This window comes from Esox lucius, chromosome 18, assembly GCF_011004845.1.
Source record: "Esox lucius isolate fEsoLuc1 chromosome 18, fEsoLuc1.pri, whole genome shotgun sequence".
NCBI lineage: Eukaryota > Metazoa > Chordata > Actinopteri > Esociformes > Esocidae > Esox > Esox lucius.
Genome location: NC_047586.1, coordinates 12,310,078 through 12,337,709, shown reverse-complemented (window position 1 = coordinate 12,337,709; position 27,632 = coordinate 12,310,078). Strand labels below are relative to the sequence as shown.

Here is a 27,632-nt window from a genome sequence, read left to right as displayed (position 1 = left end):
ATCACAAATCACAAATTAGTAGGATTTTCCTGATATTTTCTTAGTTGCATCTCAGAGCAAAACCCATAGTCCACAGAGAGCTTCCAAAGCATCAGAGGGATTTCATTGTTGAAAGATATCAGTCAGGAGAAGGGTACACAAATTCCAAAGCATTAGATATACCAAGGAACACAGTAAAGACAGTCATCATCAAGTGGAGAAAATATTGCAGAGACATTACCAAGAACATTACCCAAAACCACATGGGAAAATGTGTTATGGTCTGATGAAACCAAGGTTGAACTTTTTGGCCATAATTCCAAAAGGTATGTTTGGTGCAAAAACAACACTGCACATCACCCAAAGAACCCCATACCCACACTGAAGCATGGTGGTGACAGCATCATGCTTTGGGGCTGTTTTTCTTCAGCTGGAACCGGGGCCTCAGTCAGGGAGGAGGGAATTATGAACAGTTCCAAATACCAGGCAATTTTGGCACAAAACCTTCAGACATCCATTAGAAAGCTGAAGAGGAAGTTCACCTTTCAGCACAACAATGACCCAAAGCACACATCCAAATCCACAATAGCATGGCTTCAGCAAAAGAAGATGAATGTTTTGGAATGGCCCAGCCAGAGCCCAGACCTGAATCCAATTGAACATCTGTGGGGTGATCTGAAGAGGGCGGTGCACAGGATTTTCAAAGAAAATTGGGCAAATATTGCCACATCAAGATGTGCCATGCTAATAGACTACCCAAATAGACTGCTGTAATAAAATCCAAAGGTGCTGCAACAAAGCATTAGTTTAAGGGTGTGCACACTTATGCAACCAGGTTATTGTGAGCTTCTTATTTTTAATTTCTCCCCCTCAAAGTTTTCTATTTGTTTTTCAATTGAACTGTTTACCTTATAGGTCACATTGAACATGGCAAAATTTCTGACAAGATTGATCTTTTTCTCATTCTTTAACATCTCAAGAACGTGGCATTTTAATAGGGGTGTGTAGACTTTTTATATCCACTGTATATCCAGGTTGGGATTTGAACCCAACATCCCACGGTCAGTATTGCAAGGCCTCAGCTCCTTGCACTTCTATTTTCATTGTTGTCTGCTACCGAAAACGCTGGGGGCATATTTTCAGGCCCTCAAAGTCTATGTCATACATGGTAATTGTCATAACCACACACAATAGACAGCCAGAGAACAAATAAATAGAAAATAAGAGAAAGTTTAATTTGCAAAAGCCACAACGTCTCTGGCTTTTCCAATGTCACAAATGATTCCGTTACTTTACAGACAATACATAAATGAACTTGAGCGTAAATGGCCATTGGGACATATTGTGAAGTCCATAATGTACTCTACAGATGTACAAACACTGGGGATATAGTGGCTCTTACATTTAGACTGAGCAGGATTCACTGACTCCGCTCTCAGTTGCCTTTTGAACCGGGGACAAGAAGTCTGACACGCATGCGACACTCATTTCACCTCGTGTGCCTCCCAGACCAGGCTGTGTTTGTGCGCCCGCGCCGCCGTCAGGGCATTGTGGGATTGTGGACGGCAGAGTTATTTTGCCGCAGCGGGGCGGGATGGAATGCCTGCCGGACTGGCGGAGGGCTCCCAGAGGGTTTAGGGTGACAGAAAGAGCACTCCCTCCCAAGGTCGGGTGTAGAGTTTCCCTCCTATTACCCTCCACGCTGTTCTCTCCCTGCTGCTCTCCACCACCCTCGCTGGCACCCGGGTCTCCTCCACCCCACCCCACGACAAACACCCAGCACCCACCAGTCAACAGGGGGGCTCACATGACCCTAGCCCCTCTGACCCTGTCAGCAATGCAATCTCCAGCAAATACCTCCAGGGCTTGTGCACATTCTCATTACACCACAAACACCAAAGTCCAAGCCAAAGGAGAGCCTGTACTGTTTGTGTCCCTCCACTCTGTGTGGCTGGGGGTGAAAATCAGTTGATATGGCCTGACGGTGCATTTTTCAGTGCTGGATTTGATGTGACCCAGGCCCGTTTTTATTTAGCCTTGTTTTGAGGCCCCCCGCATTAATCTAACGTGGCAGTTTTCTCTCTCTCTCTCTCTCTCTCTCTCTCCACCAGATTGAGAAGCTCTCATAGGCCTGTGGTCAGGAATGGATGCCAGCACTGTCTGTGGAAAATCCCCTCTTACAAAATAAGTACAATTCACTCAAGTGGTCCAGAGCTAAAACAGGATAGGCCATTATAAACACAAACACCCGGGAGAAAGAGAGAGGGAGAGAAAGAAAGAGAGACACAGAAAGAGAGAGGGGGCCCACAATACCCTTATAATGTCAAGAAAAGGTTGACAAATGACAGAAAAGCAAAGCGTCAAAACATCACAATGTCATTATGCAACATACATCCCTCCAGGTCTCCAGCAGGGCTGTGAACTGATGCTCACAGATGTCTGGACATTCACAGAAGAAGTGGGGAGACGCACTAAAGGACTTTGTAACTCAATGAAATTTAAAAAAAATGGTGTTTCTTCAACTGACTTACAAAAGCAATGAGCTTCACACTAGCTTTGGGAACAATGGGCATCGTTCACATGGTCGAGATGAGTAAATATTTTCCCAGTTGTCAAGGATGAGCTAGTGAGCCAGCTATGCACCCGTTTTAATGACAGGGTTTGGACGGGAGAACTTAACCTAGTAACATTTCCAGGCTCAACGAGGCCGGCAACTCAATCATGATACTGTACACCACTGCGCCTCAAACTGCCCTGAAATATTAGCATCCAGAAAAATGGACATGCAATTATTGATCTTTTTTTAAGTAATCCCCCAGCAGTCTGCAAACCAAAAGGAAATAGCAGAGGAGAGAACACTTCAAACGGGAAAGGATTGTTTTCCTGGTGGAGAATCAATACCATTGAACACCAGTGTGTTTGTGCTCTCTCTCTCTCTTTCTCCCTCTCTTTCTCTCTCTCTTCCTCCCCATTGCCCTCCTTTTCTCTATGTCTCTCTCTTTCTCTATCCATCAGTCTCTCTGTTTCGCTCACTCCTTCCTTCCCTCCACATGAATTGTTGGAAAAACAGGGTTTGTTGTTTTCGGCTAACTGAAACTGTCTCTCTCAGACACCGTGAACATCTGTTCTCCCACTTCACACACAACTGTCGAAAAGGTAGAATCAGATTCTTTTCAGCTAAATCTCCCCTCAAAATGTTCCCCCGTGGTAAGCATTTGCACGGCAGGCCGGGCTCTGAGAGCACTACATTAAAGTGTTTAACAATGAGTTGCCTCTCTGTTTTCAATTAAATAAGGTCAGTCAGGAGCTAGTCAGAGCCGCGGCTGTAAGAAAAGACCTCCATTTCGGCTGAGTCTGCAGATGTCCACAGCCTTCATCATCTTGTAATCTTCCAGTTTCTTGCCAAGAAAAAAAAAGAGGAAAAAAAACGCACACTCCGACATCGATTATCTTTTTTGCAGTGCTGTTCTTTAACCCATCTGACACAGGAGGAAGTGTCCCTGATGAGGGCATCGCAGTAGGGATGACAGCCTGAGCAGCTCCGCACCTCTGTGGGCCTCTTTAGCTTTCAACTGAATGTACATGTGTCTGTGACAGGACAGGACAGGCTTCAGAGACGTTGGCCGGGCCACAGGTGATGAGAGCTGTGGTAGAGAGTGCCCATGACCCCAGGGCCTCCTGTGGAGTAGCTGTCTGGACGCCCGTCAGCCACGGACACCTGTCACGTCCCCACCTCAGCCCCCTAACATGTAGCCTGGGATAGTGCTGACACTGACTAGGCCCTTTCCAAAAATACCCCAGCAGAGCCAAACCCTGACCCGTGCTATTTGTTCCTGTGTTTGAGACGGCTAAGAGTGGACGTTGCTCATTAGAATGTGGCCCCTCTGTGATCAAAAGGAATGATGATGATCAATCCGTATCAGCTAATAAGCTTCATTTTAATAATTTGGGATCCTAAATTGCTATTAAAAAATTATAAAACAGGTTGTTTGGATACCGAATGCTGATTGGAAGAGTGGCTTTCCAAGGCGTATTACACTGGCCATAACAGACATACATATGCCTGCTATTACAGTTTAATTTGAAAGACTTGGACAATATTTCCAATTGCTTCTTGCCCAGAATACAGTTTAGCACAGCGGGATCAATATATGCCCAACTGTTGTCTACTATTGTGTCTGATGGGTCACATGCTTGTCAGTGTATCTACCATCCTGACACATCTGCTGTACGCATTTTCGGTTCACCTGCTATTTTTACAAGTCTGTTGGGATACGCAACTCTTTTGGCATAACTGGAGCAGACAGAGAACACTCTTAAAACAGCCTGACGCCCAGCAAATTTGGCTGCGTCCCTGATTTCGCAGGGCCAGGCTCATCTGCGCCGCTTCGAAACCCGTATCTGGAATCCTGAACCAAAGATATTTCGGCAGATGTGAAAACGTCTGAGCGACGGCCAATGTCTCTTAAACCAAATAAGCAAGTCCAAGTTTACGGGGAGAGGCTCACTGCTGAGTAGCTAATGATGCCAGGTTCTTTTTTTGTTCTTCACTCCTCCGCTACACTCCCCCATGCTCTCTCTCCATTTTCCCCTCAACAATACCAGGGTGATATAAAGAACAGTTCATGGCAGTCCCACAAGAATTCTGCGAAAAATGTTACACCATGTTTTATATGCTCTCCTTGGTTTTATGAGCCTTCCCAGGGCGCGGGTCTAAACAGTGAGCTTTTCTAGAGAGGCATTGTTTTCCTCGAGCTTGAGAAGGCAGTCTTATCCTAATGTACATTTCAGTTGAGGGTCAAAGGTAAGTAGGTTGGGAAGCATTTACTGGTGTTTTTATGACAACAAGGGACGGATCATTCACCCCTTGGCAGATTCTTGAAGTATAGTGTCAGATGTATAAGAAACATTGCGCGGAGACTTTGGTTATGACAAATCACTGGAGCGGAGCTCACCACGTCCTATGTTATACAAATGAAATAAACGTCAGTCTCTCCCTCCTTCCCCACTGAAAAACATTACATTTGATTTCTCCTCAACATCTAATTACATTGAAGCGTAATCAGAGAGAGCAAATGAAAGCTGTCCTGTGAGGCCTGAGCAGCAGCAGAGCCAGTTGGTTTTCCACTGAGGATTGGGTTGCTGTGTAATGTCTCCCATTAGGAGGGAGAGAAGAGGATGATTGCATTGTACTGTATGGGAACAGAACACTGGGCCTTGATGTGATTATCTCATGTTATGACAGGCCGTCGCGGATGAATATGCCTGGCACCGGCGTCAGGACGGTTCTGCTGGCACCCTTCAGGTCTTGTCAGACGGCATGATGCGTACATGAAAAAAAAAAAAGCCTATCTAGAACCCGAGAGGGTTCTTCAGCTGTCTCTGTTTGAAAAGCCTTTTTCTGTTTCAGGTAGAACACTTTTTGGGGTTTGAGATAAAACCCTTTCTGCAGAGGGTTTTGCATTTAACATGCAGAACCTGTGAGGAAATCTGTTTTCTACCTGGAAATCTAAAATGTTCTACTTGGAACCAGTATTTTCAGCCAGTAGCCAAAAACTATTCTGTCTTGATCCAGGAAAGGGACCACAGGGACCGTTGAATTTCCCCAAAGAAAGCATAGCTAGCACCTTCAGACTTGTGTTGTCATCGATAGCCTAGAAACAATCACAATGAAGTTCCAGGCTTTCCTTAAAGGTCTTGCTTTTATTAGAAGCACAGTAGGACGTATTCGATCCCAAGCTCACTGAAAACACTGGGCCACACAGGCCGTGCGTTAGTCAAAATTAAACGGACCCAATGGAAGGACACATGAAAGCTGGGTCCTAAAGCAATTTCTGCCTGCCTTCATCTTATTCTTCACTTGTCTCCTCCTCCCTACCATCTCAGCTCCAACCAAGCAGATCTTACGTAAGACTTAGGTACAGTATGCCCTTGGTGAGATACTGGATCCTGGCCAGTAATACCAGACAGATCCCATCTGTCACTTTCAAGCTTTTACAGAAAAGGCTGCAGTTAGTAAGTGTATAAAAGCTAACACTTACAGTACATGACAGTTTAATGACAGGCAGGGAAAATGACCAGGAGTGGAAGATAATGGAAGGTGAGTGCGGTTTGGGGTAGTTCCTATAGTGGAGCCATTACAGACGTGCTCAGTGAGGTCACAAGACTGTTACGCGTACTCTCAGGAACCCTAGCGTGTCGGCTGGAGCGCAATGACTACAGCTACCTGTAATACCACCGCAGGCATGACTAGACCGCCATTCACGGAGATACTGTACTCTGCTCTGTGAACTTAGTCCCGCCTATCGTCTCATATGACAACTCCCAACAGGTGATTGACTTCTCCCCATTTTGACGGACCTTGGGGATTTCTGTGGGAATGCCCTGAGGGATATGTCTAGACATGTGACGTCGGTCAAAATTCGAAAACGTGTCTGAGGGAGGATAAGGGGACTGAGTGGTGGACGCGGTCCTAGGGGGGCGGTGTCTTGTCTGGTGGGAGGTGGCTTCTCTTGCAACTGTCTATCACAAGGCACACACCTCCTTTTTATATGGTTCCTCGTCTTGCATTGAATCCAAATGAAGTCAAGGTCCAAAAGAAGAAGGTCCAACAATGGCCTTTATATCTGTAATAAAACGATTTAAAGTCAGCCAATACATTTTTTATTTATGTAAAGATGTATCAGGCAGCTAACCTGGGCAATGCCCACCTGAAAGCCGTCTTATGACTGCCACCTGTCTTACCTGGACGGTACCTGTGTGGTGCTTTATGAGTCCAGGACCTATGAAACACCACAACAAGACCCATCTTTAACTGTATGAATTTCTGCACTGCTGTAACAATGGGGGAATACTGGTTGACAATGGGCTAGGCCTAGCTATGTCTAATCTCATTATGGATGGGGAGTTTGTCTGTGTTTGCATTCTTGAGGTTGCGCCAAAAACGTTTGTGGATCCAAGTGTACAGTGTGCAGTGAGAAGAGTCCTGAAAACAGACACATCTGTTTCTTATAGTACAAGTGTCTTATGCTTGGTCTGGGTAATACCATAAGTTGAGCATACACTGTGCATGAACCCCGGAGCTGTCTGGGGCTGGATGTAGCTTCTCAGATGTTGGTAAACCAAACATGTCATTATCAAGAATGTGTACACCATAGAAGTGTATTGGAAGCTGGAATCATCACAGCAGTTTATTGAAGGGAGTGCTGTTCGATTGCAACCATACAGAGAGACTTCTAGTATTGCAAGAGATTCAGTAGGGACTGTAAAAGCTGTTACTTTAAACGTCCATCCCCTTCCGTGCCACAGTCTAAACAAACTCCAAAGTCATAGCTGGAGCTTATAGTTGGAGAGGATCTTCTGTGAAGGGCCCTTTCCACATATGTCTGCGGGCACTGCTGTTTTCCAATCTTAACGACTGCCCACAAATCCAGTACAAGGAATTGGACAGAAATGGCACAAAACATTTCAGACACAGTATAAGAGGGAGTCCATACAGTTCACAGCCTCTTCAGTTGAGTTGCATTCTGCGAGACACTTCACTAACTTCAAAACGAATGAGAGATCAAGCCTGTGAGGGAAAGTCATATTATATATAGAAAGAAACAGTTGGGAGCGAGGAGCTGACATCGTTACAACCATTATTGGTACAACCATCTGTGGTAAACGCTTTAAAATTAACTGAACACATTTCTACTTCGCTAGGTAAAAAAATGACACACGACAAAGGAACCTAGAGAATGAACGTACGCTAAATAAAAGAGAAGGCCCATGAATAGTTGATGTGGGGGGGAATCAGAGGGTTGCTACTGTAGAAAGGGCGCTGTGGTGTATATCACATTGTCCCCTGGCTTCACACTTCGCAGCGTCACTAAAGAACCGGCTGGGACATAGAGGGTGTTTACCAGGGACAATCAATCACAAAGGCCGCACTGGACAATGAGGTCCATCTAAAGGCACAATGTAATTCAAATGTCCCCTGAAACGACCTGCTGAATTAAATATTAGGCTGTCCTGACCGAGAGAGGCTTCCTTTAAAATCCACAGGGGCCCAATAAGAGTAGCACACTTCCAACTTGTCAGTTTCTCTCAATCCCCCTCGTGTTTAGTAGGTTGCTGTTTTCTCACTGCTGTTTTTGTGAACCGGGACATTGGTAGCATGCTCCATCCCTGCATATTCCTCTGGGGGAAACGTAAGATGTTTACTTACGGTGTTGATGCAAGTGGAGCTGCTTTGAACCTGGGCTGTGCACGGTGGGAGATGGCAGGCATTAACATTACAGTAAAGAGACAGAGAGAGGCCTCTCTGACAGCCCTCTTTCGGCAGCCCACTAATTACATAGTTGAGATGTGGATTATTGTCAAAGTGAGTTTGATGCCAGTAAACTGCCTCCTGACGGCTCGGTGGATCTCTCGTGGAGAATGTGCATTGCCTAACTCTTTAAGTAGCAATGGAGGGACTTTGCCCTAATTGTCACAACCACATTAAGGGACGCCTGTTAAGTTTTCCAAACATGCAGCGCCGGGGTTTGACAACATCAAAACGTACGCTAAGGAAAATGTTCCAGAATATTCCCGCTTTGGTGACAAATGCTCCACAATTCACACTGGTTTATTTTCTTTTCCTTTGTTTTTCTTCTTGAAGGCAAATCTCTTGATGGCAGATCTACACTTTTTGTGGCACACTATTGAAGCCACATAACTCTACTTTACATTAATATTCAAGGTGGTATATTCAGCATACATTAACAGATCATTACTAGGGCATTCAGTGGGATATCATTTGGACAGCCCTACATGCTGTACCTAATCAGACCTTACATAGTATGTCTGATTAGGTACAGCATGCCTAGAATAACGTAATCTTTCGCTGTGTAAAGCGGTGCTCTGTATGGGCAACGTGAGGACGTTCTCTCATACCTCCCACCCAAGGGAAAGGTGAGGCCAGGTTTCTATCAACACCTTTCTCCCCTGTACTGCTCTGTGTGCATCAAGGCTTCATTTTCTGGCAGACAGGGTGAAAAATACTTCCCTGTGCTTCGTTAGATCTTGCCGCCTGCGTATATTTGAATCTTCTGCCAGAAGTCCTGTGATAAGCAGTGTGATGAGGTGATAGATAAGGTTGAGCTCGGCCCCATTCTCTTGCTCTGTAGTACTGTAATAGCGGTCACGTGCCAGGCCAAACCTAGCCAGGCTGCCAAACAGTCAGGATTCTGTCGCTGAAGGGAGCGGGAGACAGTTGCCATGGCAGCAGGGAAAAACAAACAGACGCGGTACCATGGAATGCAGCAAAATATTTACTATGGAGTAACTGTGGTGCTGCAGTCTTCACCTGTCCAGTGAACAGACCTCACATATCTAGAGGCTTCGCATATCTTTAATTGTTTTCAGCGGTTGGACCCATTGTTGTTTTTTCTTGGGGTTGGCCCTTAGCAACATAGCGGGACTGGAGACCAGGACACTTTCTGTGAGTGTGCCTGTGCCGGGGTGAACTGGGTCATGTGAGCTCACTTCATTGTCGAGGCACTATCATCACTTTAAGCCAGCGCTACAGTAAATCTTATGCCTGTCAGTAGCGCCAAAGGTGTGTCAGATATATTTTTGTTATTTTCACAACTAGAATTATGCGCACAGCAGCTGGCTTGGGTACAAAAGGCCTGGATTTTGATGAATAAATAGGAGACCTGACACCTCGCTGACCTTCAAGAAATGCACCACGGCTAAATATGTGGTGCTTCAAGTTATGTGGAGTCTTTTCCACTATTAACCCAAAACAGGAAGTACATAACGTACGCAACAGAGCCTAGATAAAAGTGGATATTTCCTCATTATTTTGATGCTCCCAAACTTTTTTTTATTGACTACTTGGTGAACATAGAGGGAAAACAAAAGCTGTGTTTGGTTTGAAATGAAATTAGGAAAAAAGTTTTATGTTTCCAAACAGGAAGTATACAGGCACATAGTTCTTGTGCTTATGTGCATATGGGCAGTGTGTGTCACGGCTGGATAGGATGTTTTTCCAATGTCAAAATTAATTCCATATAACCAACCGCGTTACCACTAAATCCTGCATTTGGTTGATCTTAAAGAGCTTTTCCAGCACTGCCTGAAATTGGCACTAACATAGGAGCACATTTGACTGGTACTGTATCTCAAATGTTTTACGCCAACCCACCTTGTGCAACAAGGTGTCTGACACTAGCGCTGTCTTAATGCCAACCAAAAATATCCACATCTCAATTTGAGTCTTGATCTCAATTTCAGTATTCGATCCAAGCAATTTGGACTTAACTATTCACACGTATGAAAACATGCAGTCATGGGACACAATGCTGTAAATATGGGTCACGGTAGGAAACAAAACTGGAACATGAAAACATGCAACAGTCATGGGACACAATGCTGTAAATATGTGTCACGGTAGGAAACAAAACTGGAACATGAAAACATGCAACAGTCATGGGACACAATGCTGTATATATGTGTCACGGTAGGAAACAAAACTGGAACATGAAAACATGCAACAGTCATGGGACACAATGCTGTAAATATGGGTCAAGGTAGGAAACAAAACTGGAACATGAAAACATGCAACAGTCATGGGACACAATGCTGTGAAAATATGGGTCAAGGTAGGAAACAAAAGTGGAAGATGAAAACATGCAACAGTCATGGGACACAATGCTGTAAATACGGGTCAAAGTAGGAAACAATACTGGAACATGAAAACATGCAACAGTCATGGGACACAATGCTGTAAATATGTGTCACGGTAGGAAACAAAACTGGAACATGAAAACATGCAACAGTCATGGGACACAATGCTGTAAATATGGGTCAAGGTAGGAAACAAAACTGGAACCTTTGCATAGCAGTGAAAAATATCCCATGCATCTCCCTCACGTGATCCTAACCGAACGGAAAGATTGCATATCCATAGTTACGATCTAAACAAGGCAATATTCCAAAGTTTGACTGACAAATCTATGCTGATATTTGGTAATACGGCTCATTAAACTCCAATAAATATCATCAAAATATCGCCTTGGACATCTAGACACACTTTAACCAAAATTGTTTCCACAGAATTCTTTGAGTCTTTGTGAAAACAGCTATTGTTATGTAGCAACCAGTCTGTGTAATATTATTTGTTGCTAGCCAAGACTCAGACCACTACAGCATGTCATATTTATCAAAACATCCACTGAGAAGTCTTAACCTTACATACACTGTCTATGCACATAGATGGAAGCTTGACTCTTGTTGAATTTGATTCTGGAGCCAAAAGAGAGACACACACACAGACACACACACACACATACCCAGCCATACACATACTGAACGCATCCATCAATCACCAGTCTCACCTGCTAGAATAACAAGCCTATTATCTAATTGTGCCAGCCTAAGGGCTTCGTTTCCACCTGATTGATATCAGCAGTTCCAAAACCTCTTCCCATTGTTTTGACTACTGACGTCAATATGACCATAGAGAAGATTATTGAAGGGAACCAGATGTGCCTTGCTACTTGTCTGCTATTATAAAAAGCGCTTAGGCATCATTATCTGCCCATTGTCCACTGTGACTGATGTTCCTGGGGCTACAGATATGCCCTCAAATGCCTATTTATTTTCTATGTGGGTTTTTAAATAGAGAAGGGAAAATGGTCCCTGGTCTACAGTATAATAAATACCACAACATTTTAACTGTAATAAATTATGACAGATGACAAATGTAGCTGCAGTGAACAGTGTTGGGTGAAATACAATTCACATATATCTTTGGGTCTAAATAACGTTTGACTTTAGGACAAATATTTAGAGCATAAAGGAACATTTTCTTTTTTTTCCCCAGTGTATGCCACAACACCCTGTACTAGCTGTATGGAATAATGAATAAAGTAAGGCTATAACAGGTCTGATATCAGAATAGTAGTGTGACAGTACTCACCATGCCATGGTTTAGCCACTGGGGGATAAAGTTGTCCAGCAGCCTGGGGTACACCAGGTCTCTGTCATACAAGTACAGGGCCCAGAACATGGTCACCACAAACTGTAAAGACAGGAACATACGACTCATAGTGAGGACATAGCAGACATACTGAAGACACTGGAGACAGTGACGTCATAGGAGACATAGTGAGAATGTTAGACATAGTGATGAAATAGGAGACATAGTGAGGATATTAAACTTACTGATTTCGCAGTGAGACATAGCCATGTCATAGGAGACATAGTGATGAAATAGGAGACATAGTGAGGATATTAAACTTACTGATTTCGCAGTGAGACATAGCAATGTCATAGGAGACATAGTGATGAAATAGGAGACATAGTGAGGATATTAAACGAACTGATTTCGCCGTGAGACATAGCCATGTCATAGGAGACATAGTGATGAAATAGGAGACATAGTGAGGATATTAAACGTACTGATTTCACAGTGAGACATAGCAATGTCATAGGAGACATAGTGATGAAATAGTAGACAGTAAGGATATTAAACATAGTGATTTCATAGAGGTATAGTGATGTCATAGAACACACACAGTGATGACATAGGGAGATACAGTGTGAAAAGTATGATCAATTATGACATTTTTCCAACTAGGTCTGTAATTTAACTGGCAATGCAATGGATTATTGATGTTTTCCAGACCATATCCAGCCCGGTTTTATTCCGTCTCAATACATGGCATTCCACATGTTTTCATACACTTTTCCCAGAAAATCAGGTGGTTCTGTTGTCTCCAGGCTCTTCTATTCCCCTGAGTGGCCCTGCCAGGACCAGCCTGCCCTGGGTTGAGTTTGACCTAGCCGCCCCCCACAATCTGCTTCACTGGAACACAGAGATGTAAGCACTGGCTACTGAAAAGTCCTTTATCTATCCCACCTTCAAAGGCTGGCTGGATGGCAGTCTTCCGAAATAACGCAGAGGCGAACCAACACTAAATGTTGTCAGGCAAAGCAAAGCGACAGTGGTAGAGCTAATGTTTTCATATCAGCATACCATAATTAATCCCTAAGAGCTGACTTCTCCGCTCCTTGTCTCTTATCCCGAAACGTCTTCACAAGCTCTGTATGCCTCCTGTAAAAAGGACAGCAGTAAGCTGGTGAGGAGATCAAACGTACTGCAAAAACAAGCATGTTACTGTCGACTGTACAAACTTTAAAAGGGGGTATTTGAAGTTCCAGCTCCATGGAGTGGAGCAGCTTCCTTGGTGAAGGAATTCCAGCTCTGCCTGTAATCCCTTTGATCCAGACAGTTCCAACTATTCCCGACCCTACCCAACCTATTTGCATTAATCAACCTCGATTAGCAATGTGACAGAATCCTGTTTTGCTTCATACTCACACATTATTTAGCTGGATCTATGTTTTCCAGTAAGTCTCAGAGGAGATGACTTGCCGCTGTAACCAAATAAACAGGCTGTGCTACAAGGTCGTGGCGGGCAGGCCTGCTGAATGGAGGGCATTGACTCAGAGGGAGCAGCCTATTAAAGCCCCTCGACATCCAGACAGCATTTCTTCTTTCCTCTCCGAGGTGCGGAGTGCGAGTAAATGGACTCGGCCTGAGACAGGCAGTTTATTTAGACATTTCACGTTTCCACACCCTCACTCATTTTAACTGCATGGACTCCACGTTGTTAGGCCTGTGGGGAAACCACACCTGGTCCCGTCAGGGGCCCGCAGGCCGGTCCACATGCCAAACCATCCAAAGCCCCGGCTTGGAGGGATGGAATTACCTGGTCCACCATCTGCGCCTCAATCGGATAAATGTGAGACAGCCCCGCTATCGTGCCCTGACAGCACACTCTCCTCTTTCATCATGGGGAAAGGCTGGGAGAATGTACGCGTGCACACACACACACACACAAGGGCACACACTGTCCAGACATACATGGATGACCATCACAAAGCATTCCCGTTGACTGAGGCTTGTTTCCATGTATACGCGGAGATGCTAATGACACGCAACGAGTGAAATGTGTGGCCAAATCTCATACAGGGTCTGGCGCCAAGTGACTCACCATCTAGCCGCCTGCACTGCTTGGTGATGCTAGCAACCGGTCCCCGGTTTCTAAGAGGACACCTATGGAGCAGCACGTCGCCTCTCTCTCACTCAACACTGCTTCTCAGAGGATTCATGTTTTACAATCCACTTACGCAGACAAGCACAGGATCATGCTCAGTTCATAGAACACCTCTCATGACCTCTGGTAAACCGGGTCTTTGATTGCACACGTGGACCCAAGGGAGAGTAACTGATGCCCTGGCTCAAAGCTAATGGGGATCGGAATAACCTTCAAGTCGTCTGTGCCCCGCCTTTTCAGGGGCCCAAAAAAAAAGACAAAGGCCAATGTGTTTGAAGGTTCTTCTGATCTCCATTTGCTTTTGGCCATACACACCATCAGCATATTTGGCAACAAAGCACCTGATACCCGCAGTAAAATATGATGGTGGATCATTGATGCATTAGGGTGCTTTTGCAGCAGAATAACGTATATTAGTTAGCCTATTGTTCATTCAAACAACCAGCTACATTAATGGATGTCCTGTACCAATATTAACAAATATTTACAGTACAAACTGTGTGTTCCTGCAGAAAATGAGTTAATGTCCTGTGTCAACATGAACAGTGTTAGTTAATGCATTTGTAAATCATTTATAAAGTATGGGTTATCATTATAAACCATTTGTTTATGTCTTTGTTCATGTTCATTATTCGTTCACGTTAACTACTGCATCGTTAATGGTAGTCCATGTACGAGTTACCATGAATTCTATTAAGTACCAGGATATTTTAGACCAAAGCCTGGTTGCCTCTGCCAGGAGACTGAGACTTGGCCTAGGATGGACCTTTCAACAAGACAATGACCCCAATCATATATCAAAATGAACACAGAAATGGTTGAGGGGCTGCAACATCAATGTTTTACAAGGGCCATCTCAGTCTCCGGACTTGAATCCAAAAAGCTGTGATCTGAATTGAAGAGGGCAGTCCACAAGTTCAAACTTAAGACTACCAAGGATCTGAAAATATGCTGCATGAAGGATTGGTCCAAGGTCTCTCAAAAGCTCTGCACCAATCTTGTCAGTCTTTACAGGAAGAGGCTCAGTGCTATTATCCACTCCAGGGGAGGCTTCTCAAAATATAAATATTTTTTTATTTAACCTTTATTTAACCAGCAAAAAACACTCACTGAAAATGAGTGTCCTGGGCAAGGAGTCTCCAAGGATTGTAGGGATGCCCATAATTTTGAAACCTTATGTTTTGCCGAAGAAATTACACTGCTGAGTAATTTTTTTGTGTTGTAATGACAGGATACGGCTCCCCCTTTCAATAACCTAGGAGTCATTGTTTGATGTTTATTTTTTGAATACATTTTGGCTCAGTTTAATGAAGAGTGCCAAAACATCTTTAGTTAACTGCATAGCGCACTGTTTCCCAATCCTGGTCCTGGGGACACAAAGGGGTGCAAATTTTTGTTTTTGCCCCCAGCACTCACACACCTGATTCAAATTAAAGACTTGATGATGGGTTGATTATGTCAATCAAGTGTGTGAGTGGTAAGGCAACATTTGAAAAAGTTGTGTGAGTGCTAGGGGGCAAAAACAAAAACGTGCACCCCTTTGCGTCCCCAGGACCAGGATTGGGAAAGAGTGGCATATCATGATGAGGATATGACACCCAATATACATTTTCCTCCACACACAGTTACTAGGTCAGTTAGTGAACATGAAATTATGTCCCTCTCTTTGGATTCAAAGCCTGAAAAAACAACAAGCATATTGGCAACCAGTACCTTGCGCTATAATTCAAATATTTGCCCTTCAGTGCCTGTTGTCTTGGCACCCCAGCCAACTGCCACCACCTCACCATAACTCAGTAAAACACCTCTGCCTACAACAGGAAAAAGAGACAGCCACAAAGACCCAATTTAAATATTTTCAGAGTAATTATCAGATCGCGATCACGGATACAAGCGCATATAAATGTAAGACAAACACACAGCGTTTCCTTTTTCTGTCAGGGCTCAGCTGCTGGTACACTGCTTGCTCACTGCTGTTTTAAAGGCTGTGGCATGACACCCAAGAAAGTCATACCTACAGTAAAATATATTGGTGGAGTATTGACCTTCAGCTTCTCGGGGGTTCTTGTAAAGGTCAACAGTTTTATGGACTCTACCAAGTACTAGGACCTTTCTGTCAAACCTAGTTGCCTGTGAACTTTGCCTTAAGTGGATCTTCCTTCAACACAATAATCCCAAGGTCAAATCCACAAAGAATTAGTGTAACGGTCCAAGCCTGTTCCGGTCCGTGTTTTTTGTGTGTTCTTGGTTTGTCATGTCCTTGCTTGGTCTTTCCTTATCTCAGTTCAGTTAATCAGTTTATTCCTTTAACCTGGGTTTAGCCCTCACCAATGATGGCAACAAGATGCCCCGAGTCCTCCTTGGCCTGCTCTACGCCCTGTTCCTCAGCCTCCCCGAGTCCTCCTTGGCCTGCTCTACGCCCTGTTCCTCAGCCTCCCCGATTCCGTGTGGTCTGGCCAGGCAGTAGCCTGTACGGGTCCCTCCAAGGGGCCCTGAGTCAGAGGGGTCACCCGAGGAGCCACAGCCACCACCAACACCAGAGTGGTTAGAGGATGGCTTCTTGTTGGCTTCTTGTTCCACACCCCGCTCCTGTCTCACTCTCTGTCCTGCTACATTCTCTGTGCTGTGGCGGGGCCGCCACCTCTTCTGGGTTCCGAGGTGGGGCTGCCGTCTCCTCCTGCACCTCCTGTCCTGGCGCCTCCAGCTCCCATGACTCCTCTTGTTCCTCTGGCAGGGCTGCTACCTCTTCCTGCTCCCGAGGTGGGGCCGCAGCCTGCTGTTCTGACTCCTGGTCCTGCTCTCCCTATTCCGGCTCCTGATCCTCCGCTGGCTCCTGATCTTCCGCCGGCTCCGGCTCTCCCTGCTCCGGACCCATCGCCTGACCCTCGCACTGAGGCCGGGTCTCCGTCCGTTCCTGTTCCTGTCCCAGCCGGATGGGACAGTTCCGCTCCGTGTTTTGTGTGTTCTTGGTTTGACATGTCCTTGTTTGGTCTTTCCTGTTCTCAGTTCAGTAATTCAGTTTATTCCTTTCACCTGTGTTTAGCCCTCACCTGTTGTTAGTCTATGTAATGGGTTCTGGCATTTTGTCCCTGTCCTGGTCGGTCATTGATGTATTGTTACGTTCCCAGGTCCTGTGTTTCGGTGTATTGTCCTTTTGTATCTGTAGTGCACGGCACTGTTTTGTTTTCCTTTTATTATTAAAACCTTCTTCCACCCTGCATTTGCTTCCGCCTCCGTAAACGTGACAATTAGTTAATTCACCAAAAATACATGCATATTGCATTGGCCATCTCAATTTCAGGGGAGAGCAATGAAGTATGAAAAATGTATGCCAATAATTTTGACACCTTTCTTTTTAAAAGTATTTGCTCTTATAATCTCTTAACCTTAAAATATTTGTAAGACTAAAATTATAAACGTTCCCCCCAAAAATTGTAATACCATAATTCATGAGTGCAGTCAACATCTTTTCTTTGACTTTGTATTGTATAAAAGTTGATGGAAAGACACTGTAAAAGTGTGATGAAAATGTGGTCAGCATTGTGTGTACAATCAACAGTACGGTACACAGGACCTTCTAATCAATAGGCACTACGGGTTACGGCTGTATCCCGTTTTTCATACTGTCATCTCATCTTTCTCCCATCCCAAGGTTTACAGTATCATTGGCATACACAAAACAAAATGCTAAAGAAATCAATTAAATATTTACATTGCCAGAATGTTATCACATAGTTGATCTGCCTTTTCATTGTCAATGGAAAACTGCAATTTTCCATAGACAATGTAAGCTAATAATCCGGAAAAAGCAAACAAAGAAATAAATTGCAAAGATAAACAATCCGGCTCAAAGTTACACAAGTAAAATATAGGTAGTAGCTAGCTACTGACAGTTATCTTTGGCGAGTTTGGGCGTTTAAAGGCGAAGGTGAATGAGAGTCATTGTGCAAATGAATATGAGAAGTGCAGCATGTAGACTACCGCCTGGTCCATGCGTGATCGCAGGCCTAAGTGACCAAAAGGCAGAAGCACAGTAAGAGGGTCCAAAAAAGAGAGGAGCACTGAACTCATACCAAGCTCTTTTCGACGTCTCAAACAGGGATGGTTAAATGTTTTGAGTGTTCTAAATGTCTCTGTATTCCTTTTCGCACAGTAGTGTGACTAAAATAATCACTTGTGTCTTGCATCTTTCATATAGTACGCTGCCACGGTGTTCCCAATTAAGCACCTTTGTTTTTTGATTTTGCAGGTTAATTATGGAGTTATATTTGATACAGTTTGAAAACGGATGGGGACTCTGCTGTCCAAGCTAAAAGTGAAGTTGGTTTAACATTTGAGGTGCCAGGACAGGGAAGAGCTTTGCTTGGGCTGTGCGAGATCAGCTCTCCAATGGTTCTTGATGGGGCACGATACCAGAGGTGGTGAGGTGAGGTAGGGTTGTGGGGCTTAAGCATTGCCTAAAAGTAGGGAGGCATAGTTCCCTTTACTGATCGGCAGACAAAGGCCACAAGTGAAGTGAGTGGAGGAGCAGGGTGAGATGGGAGAACTTGCAAAGATGATGAACACCAGGTGGCCCGCAGCATTCTTGTTACGTTGCAGGGTTTTGAATGGTGCAAGCAGGGAGGCTCACCAACAGAGAGTTGCAGTAGTAACTCATCATGTGTGGGCTAAGGTTGTGCTCTACCAATGTTGTAGAGTATAAACCTAAAGGAGTGAGTCATCAAATAGATTTTTGCATAGAATGATAGGGCGCTGGCTAGGGTCATGCCAAAGCTTTTTCCACTCTGGGAGGAGGACACTTTGAAGTTATCAATAGTGATAAGCCATAAGGCCTTCTCCAGAAGAAGAGCAGTTACGTCTTGTCAAGGTTGAGCTTGAGGTGGTAGGCCAACATCCCAGCAGAGATGTCAGACAGACATGCAGGAATGTGTAACATCTGGGTGTAAAAAGAGGAAAAGGAAAACACTGTTGAGTGTAAAAAGGATGTAAAAGGATGACAAGAGAAGAGAGAGAGTCCGGTGGGGGAGTGGGGCCTCAGCTGAGTGACCGATGCTAAAGCAAGTGTTGGTTTCTTCAGGGGAGCTTCCATCAGAAAAGGACACATCCGGTGATGAAGGATAACTTGATGTTGGAGGTCAGGAAGGGAAAAAGGCCTCAAGAGATGATGGATCAACTATTCCCCGGGGGTAAGTAATAAGTAAAAAGTAATAAGATAAGGGGGCCAAGGGGGCAGATTGTCAGTCAACTGGACATCAACTAGTGGCAGGAAACATCTCAAGATAGCTGGGAAAAAGTGGTTAATCCAAGGGACAACTGGACCCAGGCTGTGTGAACCCGTGGAAGTCGTCAACAATGATCTTGGTTTGACAAAGTCATCAACAAAGGGAAGACAGAGAGGAGCCTCTTGAACCTCTCAGTGGGACATTTTTGTCTGGATCTGGAGGGAGCTTGATCATTGTCCTGCTGGAAGATCCATTGATAACCCAGGTTTAGTATAAAATGTCTTAGTACTTGACATAATGTCAAGATCCAAACAAATATCCCAGGGCCGACACCATCACAAAATCGCCACCATACTTTTAAGAGTAGAGAAACGCTTTCCACTGCAAGACCATCCACCTGGAAGATGACCAAAGCGTATTTTGCCCCCACACACAAGGAGGAGAATGGTTTGAGGTATACATTTTTATCCAAGGCTCACAGCTGGAGAATTGCTAAAGTTGGTTGCATCTCAGGGGCACCAAGTCTCCAAAACTAGAATTAAATGTCACCTCCATGCCAACAAGCTATTTGGACTTCCTGCCAGAACAAAACCTGGCAGTGTAGTATATTATTTGAGAAAATTGAAGGGGTTATTTAAAAATGGCAGACTCATTAAAGAATTATAATTGTTTTGTGCCAACATGATTTTCTCAGCTCTCCAAATTGGGGACTCTTTAATATTTGGGAACTTTTTGTTCTTTAAGCCTTTTAGTTACACCTGTGATTTGACGAACCTACATTGTATATTCACTAAAGGCTAACATATGTCTCATGTAGGAAAACAAAAACAGAGTCTTCGATTGTATGAAAATTGTATGAAGACTTACAATTTTTTACCCAAATAATATACGTTAAAGTGTTCAAGACACAATTCAGTGAACACAATTCACAGAACACAATTCAGTGAAGCATGCAGCCTTTGCTGCAAAGCCTGTTTCTTCAAGTATCTTTCTTTTATCCATAAATGGCCTATCTTTTGACTTGTTCTCTAAAAATGTATGAACCCAAAACTGTTTTAAGGAGCTGACTGACTACATGAGACCTTCATCCTGGTCTAATTTAAGTCACTGCAGAGCATTAACAGTGTATTTTGTTTCTTTCTCCCTCAATTAACTTTAAGAACTGTCATGAATTTTGGCATACAATGGAAGGAAACATCCTAGATCTGTTTGTGCTATACAGAATAGACAACTTGGATGGCTATTGAGCTGGGGATACACCACAATCACATTCTGGAGAAGAAACCAGTGATATAGTATTGTAACTACCACTCACCACGCCGACGGGGAAGGCCAGAACGGCCATCATCCAGTCCCGAAGGCCAATGAGCTTCCTGAGCTGCTTCTCCTGTTCCCGGCTCTCAGTGCCTTTGGTCAACAGACTGGACAGATCTGTCAGCACACACACGCCAAAGAACACGGCCTGGATCACCTAGAGCCAAGGAGAAGACATACAGATGTGTAATTAAAGACAACCACAGCAGATCAGACAACAGTATATATATATAGCTGCTCCAGGAGCTGCTCTGTAACATAAAAAATCATCTAAATCCACAGAGATTGGTAAAGAAGACCAGTGCATTAAAAACGGATAGTAAGCATTATACTCATAGTAAGCACATGATTAAAAAAATATATTTAAAACACTGATATGTATTATCCCAAAGGAGTTCATTTAGGTGTCCTCTAAAACATGTTATGTATTTCATAAACCCCATTCTTTCAATGTCTATCTCCTTAAGCCGGGACATATCATCCAATCTTAGCACCACGCAACAGCATTAGTCTGACATTAGCTAACATGCAAGACTGTTATTTCACTTCTTAGGACTTTTCAGATTTGTCTTTATATCTTCTACTTCTCTTTTGCCTCTGTAAGCAGCGCGTTTAACCTGAGGCTTTGCTAAAAGCAAATGGCTCCCAGGTTCTCTTTCAATTAGATCAAATGCAACGGGTTTGAAAAACAGAGGTCTCACTGGGATTTAATGCCAAAAGCTAAGCATAAAACCCTTTACTAGCACTACAGGCTCTTTTCTCTGCCCTGTATCACAGGCACTTAGGAGCAACCACAATAATTCCTGGACTGGAGCTCAGGTCATAAAGTATTGCTGGACACAACTCAAATGTCTGCAGCTGGGAGAGTGAAGACCACAGAGGCCTCTAGGAAGGAGAACATTTCAGTCGTATGAACAAGAGAGACACAGATAGAACCAGTGACGTTTCACAAGAGTGAGGAGTTATGACGTACAACAGCACAAGGCAATGACAAGCCTGAACAAGCCTGAACATGTCCAACGTGTATTAGCTATGTAACATTAGAGAAGAGCATTAAGGGCATATCAGTAAGCCCAATATAGACTAATAGAGAGCAATGTAATGTCTAGGAACCTAATAACCTCCATATTTAGCAGAGCCTGTCAGGATGGTAGCCCCTTGGAAAGACATTATGCACTGTCCTACACTTCCCCTGACCCTTTACATGTGCAGTGCTGTCCAGAGAGATTGAACTGGGCTGGGTGGTCTAGAGACAGGCATATGCATCACACGGTTTGTATTAAATAGCAATTCTTCTATATCTGTTGATCGATTTAGCACCCCCAACTGACAACCCTGTGTTTGGTTCCTCATGTATCCCCCAAATGGAAACCTAAATTTGAACCCCACACTCAATTATCGATGAGCCCAAACAAAAACATTTCTACAGGCTAAAATCACAGTCAGACAGTCAAGTATAGAAAGTGACAAAACCAAGTAGGTGCAGACAGACAGCTGATTCTAAAGCCGCAAATAAGCTGTATATTTTTCTGTAGGCAAAGATTATGTTTTACTATAAAATGTATAAAATATATTCATTGTCTGCAATAATTAAAATACTAATTAAAATGTAACCAGTTATTCAAAAGGTCGGTACCTACTGCAGATGTTAAATGTCCTACAGTTCCCACGACCTGTCTGAGTAGCTAACTGCTTTGAGAGAAAAAAACAATAAGCATAAGAATCTTAGAAGTGTAATAGGACATTGGACATTTTTATTACATACAATTTGAAGGAAAATCTAAATACTGGCCTGGAATTCACATTAGTACAGTGAGGGAAAAAAGTATTTCATCCCCTGCTGATTCTGTACATTTGCCCACTGACAAAGTAATGATCAGTCTATCATTTTAATGGTAGGTTTATTTGAACAGTGAGAGACAGAATAACAACAAAAAAATCCAGAAAACCGCATGTAAGAAATGTTACAAATTGATTTGCATTTTAATTAGTGAAATAAGTATTTGATCCCCTCTCAATCAGAAAGAATTCTGGCTCTGGGGTGTCTTTTATACAGGTAACGAGCTGAGATTAGGAGCACACTCTAATGTCAGCTTGTTACCTGTATAAAAGACACCTGTCCACAGAAGCAATCAATCAATCAGATTGGTGAGAAGGTGAGAGTTGGTGCGATTATTTGCAAATGGAAGAAACACAAAAGAACTGTCAATCTCCCTTGGTCTGGGGCTCCATGCAAGATCTCACCTCGTGGAGTTGCAATGATCATGAGAATGTTGAGGAATCAGCCCAGAACTACACGGGAGGATCTTGTCAATGATCTCAAGGCAGCTGGGACCATAGTCACCAAGAAAACAATTGGTAACACACTACGCCGTGAAGGACTGAAATCCTGCAGCGCCTGCAAAGTCCCCCTGCTCAAGAAAGCACATGTACAGGCCTGTCTGAAGTTTGCCAATGAACATCTGTGATTCAGAGGAGAACTGGGTGAAAGTGTTCTGGTCAGATGAGACCAAAATCAAGCTCTTTGGCATCAACTCAACTCATTGTGATTGGAGGAGGAGGAATGGTGCCTATGACCCCAAGAACACCATCCCCACTGTCAAACATGGAGGTGGAAACATTGTGCTTTTCCTGCTAAGGGGACAGGACAACTTCACTGCATCAAAGGGACGATGGACGGGGCCATGTACCGTCAAATTTTGGGGGAGAACCTCCTTCCCTCAACCAGGGCATTGAAAATGGGTCGTGGATGGGTTTTACAGCCTGACAATGACCTAAAACACATGGCCAAGGCAACAAAGGAGTGGCTCAAGAAGAAGCACATTAAGGCCCTGGAGGGGCCTAGCCAGTCTCCAGACCATAATCCCACAGAAAATCTGTGGAGGGAGTTGAAGGTTTGAGTTGCCAAACATCAGCCTTGAAACCTTAATGACTTAGAGAAGATCTGCAAAGAGGAGTGGGACAAAATCCCAACTAAGATGTGTGCAAACCTGATGGCCAACTACAAGAAACGTCTGACCCAACAAGGATTTTGCCACCAAGTACTAAGTCATGTTCCTCAGAGGGTTTGAATACTTATTTCACAATTTATAAAATGTTTGACATGCGTTTTTATGGATTTTTTTGTTGTTATTCTGTCCCTCACTGTTCAAATATACACTCACCTAAAGGATTATTAGGAACACCTGTTAAATTTCTCATTAATGCAATTATCTAATTAACCATTTCCAGGGTTTACAAAGAATGGTGTGAAAAGGGAAAAACATCCAGTATGCGGCAGTCCTGTGGGTGAAAATGCCTTGTTGATGCTAGAGGTCAGAGGAGAATGGGCCGACTGATTCAAGCTGATAGAAGAGCAACTTTGACTGAAATAACCACTCGTTACAACCGAGGTATGCAGCAAAGCATTTGTGAAGCCACAATACGCACAACCTAGAGGCGGATGGGCTACAACAGCAGAAGACCCCACAGGGTACCACTCATCTCCACTACAAATAGGAAAATGAGGCTACAATTTGCACGAGCTCACCAAAATTGGACAGTTGAAGACTGGAAGAATGTTGCCTGGTATGATGAGTCTCGATTTCTGTTGAGACATTCAGATGGTAGAGTCAGAATTTGGCGTTAACAGAATGAGAACATGGATCCATCATGCCTTGTTACCACTGTGCAGGCTGGTGGTGGTGGTGTAATGGTGTGGGGGATGTTTTCTTGGCACACTTTAGGCCCCTTAGTGCCAATTGGGCATTGTTTAAATGCCACGGCCTACCTGAGCATTATTTCTGACCATGTCCATCCCTTTATGACCACCATGTACCCATCCTCTGATGGCTACTTCCAGCAGGATAATGCACCATGTCACAAAGCTCGAATCATTTCAAATTGGTTTCTTGAACATGACAATGAGTTCACTGTACTGAAATGGCCCCCACAGTCACCAGATCTCAACCCAATAGAGCATCTTTGGGATGTGGCGGAACGGGAGCTTGGTGCCCTGGATGTGCATCCCACAAATCTCCATCAACTGCAAGATGCTATCCTAACAATATGGGCCAATATTTCTAAAGAATGCTTTCACCACCTTGTTGAATCAATGCCATGTAGAATTAAGGCAGTTCTGAAGGCGAAAGGGGGTCAAACACAGTATTAGTATGGTGTTCCTTAAAATTATAGATTGATCATTTCTTTGTCAGTGGGCAAACGTACAACATCAGCAGGCGATCAAATACTTTTTATCCCTCACTGTATAATTATGGCAGTAATTTATCATGTCTACATTTCAGTTGCACATGCTACCTTGCACATTCAATTCGCCTGCATGCCTCCACTGCACATTCAGAATATGTATTTATACCTGTTATTCTTTTTTTCTGATGTTACATCCACATGTCTACCTCAGAATCTAATTGCTGCTATCCCTGCATTTCAGTTGTACAACCTGTCTAACACCTCCAACTTGCTCGATTGCACAGTCAAAATTGCCATTTGTACTTGCATTTGCCTCGTTGCAGAACTATTAATTCCCACCTGCAGGTACATATACTTAATCTAGTACATTTCTATATTTTTTGCCCTCCCCTATTTGCCTTCATTTATCATTTAGAATTGCCATTTTGCACTGTATTTGACTTCATTGCACATCTATACATTCTACTTGTATCATACACTTTACTTAAAAGATACATCTCCTATATGCTAACTGCATTTTGTTGTACAGTACAGTTCAATAACAATAAAGTTGAATCTAATCTAATCTAAAGATTCCCTGCCACACACACACACACACACACACATATTGAATACTTTATTTGAATCCACAAATCACACTGGACAATTAAAAGGTAATGAATATCAATACCTAGACACAATGAGTGCTACAGGAAACACCTTGCTAGTTGCTTTGCCTCAGTTATAGACAGGCCTGCAATCTGGAAGCCACTGACTGTCATTGTGAGAACATGGCTTAGAGTCCCTCTCTTTCTATCGCTCTTTCTCTCAAACACACACAAACACTTTGTAGTGTCATGATTTATAGCATAGGCTTAAAAAAGAAATGTTGTAATGCACAATAACAAAACATGTTTATTGCTGTTATTGCATTTAGCACTATTGCCATAAAAATAGTCGTGAAATAGTTCAACAGTGGGCTTCTAATGTGGAAAACATGAGTCATCTGTTGAACAACTGACAGAACATCAGGATCAATGAACATGTGTTATGATGTGTGTGTGTGTGTGTGTGTGTGTGTGTGTGTTTGCGCAGATGATTTAAATGAATGTAAAATGTAATTTCTGGAAAACAAATTGCTCTTAAAAAATACCAGCAAGACACAGAAAGTCAGACAATGAAAATATCCAGCGTGTTTTCATAAAACTGTTGTTCTAAAAGGACGTCTCTACTATTTTCCTAAAAGGACGTCTGCGTATAACTAACACGGGACTAATTATTTGAGCTCGGGATGTTGCTATCTAAATAATATCGTCTCTGGTTGGCCTATACCTAAAGGTCACGGCTGGCTCCTTAATTGCAATTCATGATGTGATTACAATGACCGACAACGAAGGCAACCGGCTTGGGTGCATCAACAACCATGAAGAGGGGAGCCTTTTCAGTGGGTGTGAGCTTTTATGACTGTAACAGGTGCCCAAAAATGTGAGGAATACGTTTCAACGCTGAAAGAAACAAAACATTGTAACGGGCAGCACAATAACACAGCAGACACGTTTCACACCGAGGGTGGGCGTATCAACCACTGGAGGTAGGACTGACTGTGCTATATACCATGCCATAGCGTGCTAGAAATTTCTGAATGACCAGGCGCCGGTCTAGAGAACAATATTACACTTACCAGGTTTATGAATGTTAAAAACTTCCAACTACCGCCGTATGTTTGATGCGCGGGCATGTCAATGGCTTTATAGTTGCAAAGGATGGAGAAATAGGAAAGCAGGATTGCTACCCTTAGCACCTGAGATGGGATGAGCGCCATGTTTTTTCTCTCCCTGTTTCCTTGTCTCGTCTCCTGCTATAGCCTATCCTGCTGTCAGCGTGATATGCCGCTGTGTTTCGCACAATGCAGGGGGGGGGGGGGTCCGAGTTGAAAGGGTGCAGACCGTAAGGATGTTGCGTACGAGATGTGCGCGGCGCAGAGCGTGAGGGAAGAGAGGTGGAGCGGTACAAGGGGTGTTGTCATAGAAACAGAACGCAGCCTCTCCAAAATGAGATGAGGACCGCTGCGTGATGCTTTGCATGCATACAGAAGCTGCTTCAATTATGTCTTTATAGTCTAGTGAATGGTTTAGGGTAGTCTAGTATAGGGATTATATAATGGTATATAGCTGTATTTAAAAACAACACTATTAAGCTATTTTAGACTGTCCCCCTTCCCCCTTGTTTGGATGTTTGTTTAATTACTCTCAATCAGACCAGCAGCATCATTGCGTTTTGGTATTCCATATCTACGTTCATTTCCAAGTGAATGTTGTATTTGCCATTGCATTATGGAGGCATTTGTAGTGAGTCCAGTACTTTGTGCAGCATGCGTTGGATTAATCCTGTGTATGCTTCAAATGATATGTGTAAACGACTAGCAATATTTTAATTTTGCATTTTTTATGTTAGAAATGTATAGACGTTGCATTTTTCATGCTGCACACATACCCAGATGAAGCATGCATACAATTTTGTACAACTATATTAATAGTGTGATGGAGGCGTCAGGCCTTGCTTCATCTCAGCGGCGTTCCTTCCGGAGGGTAAAATATTGAGATTGTCCTCCTACGCACCTCTCGCCCAGTTCACCTTCTTAACCTGAAAGTAGTCTATTCGTCAGAATCTATAAGCACGGAAAAAGCGCATTCTCCGGACAAATAATAACGATTGAGGTTTCAGTGGCCGAAATGCCACTAACGCGTTAACATGGTGAGGAGGCAAGGTCTGCCCGACTTTCACCTCACCGACCTTGGACGGTGGTGAGACTGTTGGCTGTACCCCGGGTACTGTAGGAATGCTGTGATCAGGATTT

At 43.6% G+C, this 27,632-nt stretch overlaps 1 protein-coding gene across 3 annotated transcripts in view; it reads right to left on the bottom strand.

Annotated features, from left to right (window-relative positions):
• The window catches only part of aig1 (androgen-induced 1 (H. sapiens)), a 41,429-nt gene extending 14,757 nt beyond the window's left edge, over positions 1 to 26,672 (bottom strand). For 2 of the 3 annotated variants that reach the window (XR_004574745.1, XM_010882592.3), the window contains exons 1-3: positions 26,457 to 26,672; positions 20,610 to 20,765; positions 11,930 to 12,031 (exon numbers count right to left, since the gene is read on the bottom strand). Coding sequence is in view for 2 of the 3 variants with exons in the window: in XM_010882592.3 (XP_010880894.1) it covers positions 11,930 to 12,031; positions 20,610 to 20,765; positions 26,457 to 26,597 (399 nt within the window). In the remaining variant the exon portion in view is untranslated. Of the gene's footprint in view, positions 1 to 11,929; positions 12,032 to 12,988; positions 13,067 to 20,609; positions 20,766 to 26,456 lie in introns of those variants that run through there. The other variant, XM_029114660.2, reaches the window with a different exon arrangement.
• Between the last annotated feature and the right edge of the window lie 960 nt (positions 26,673 to 27,632).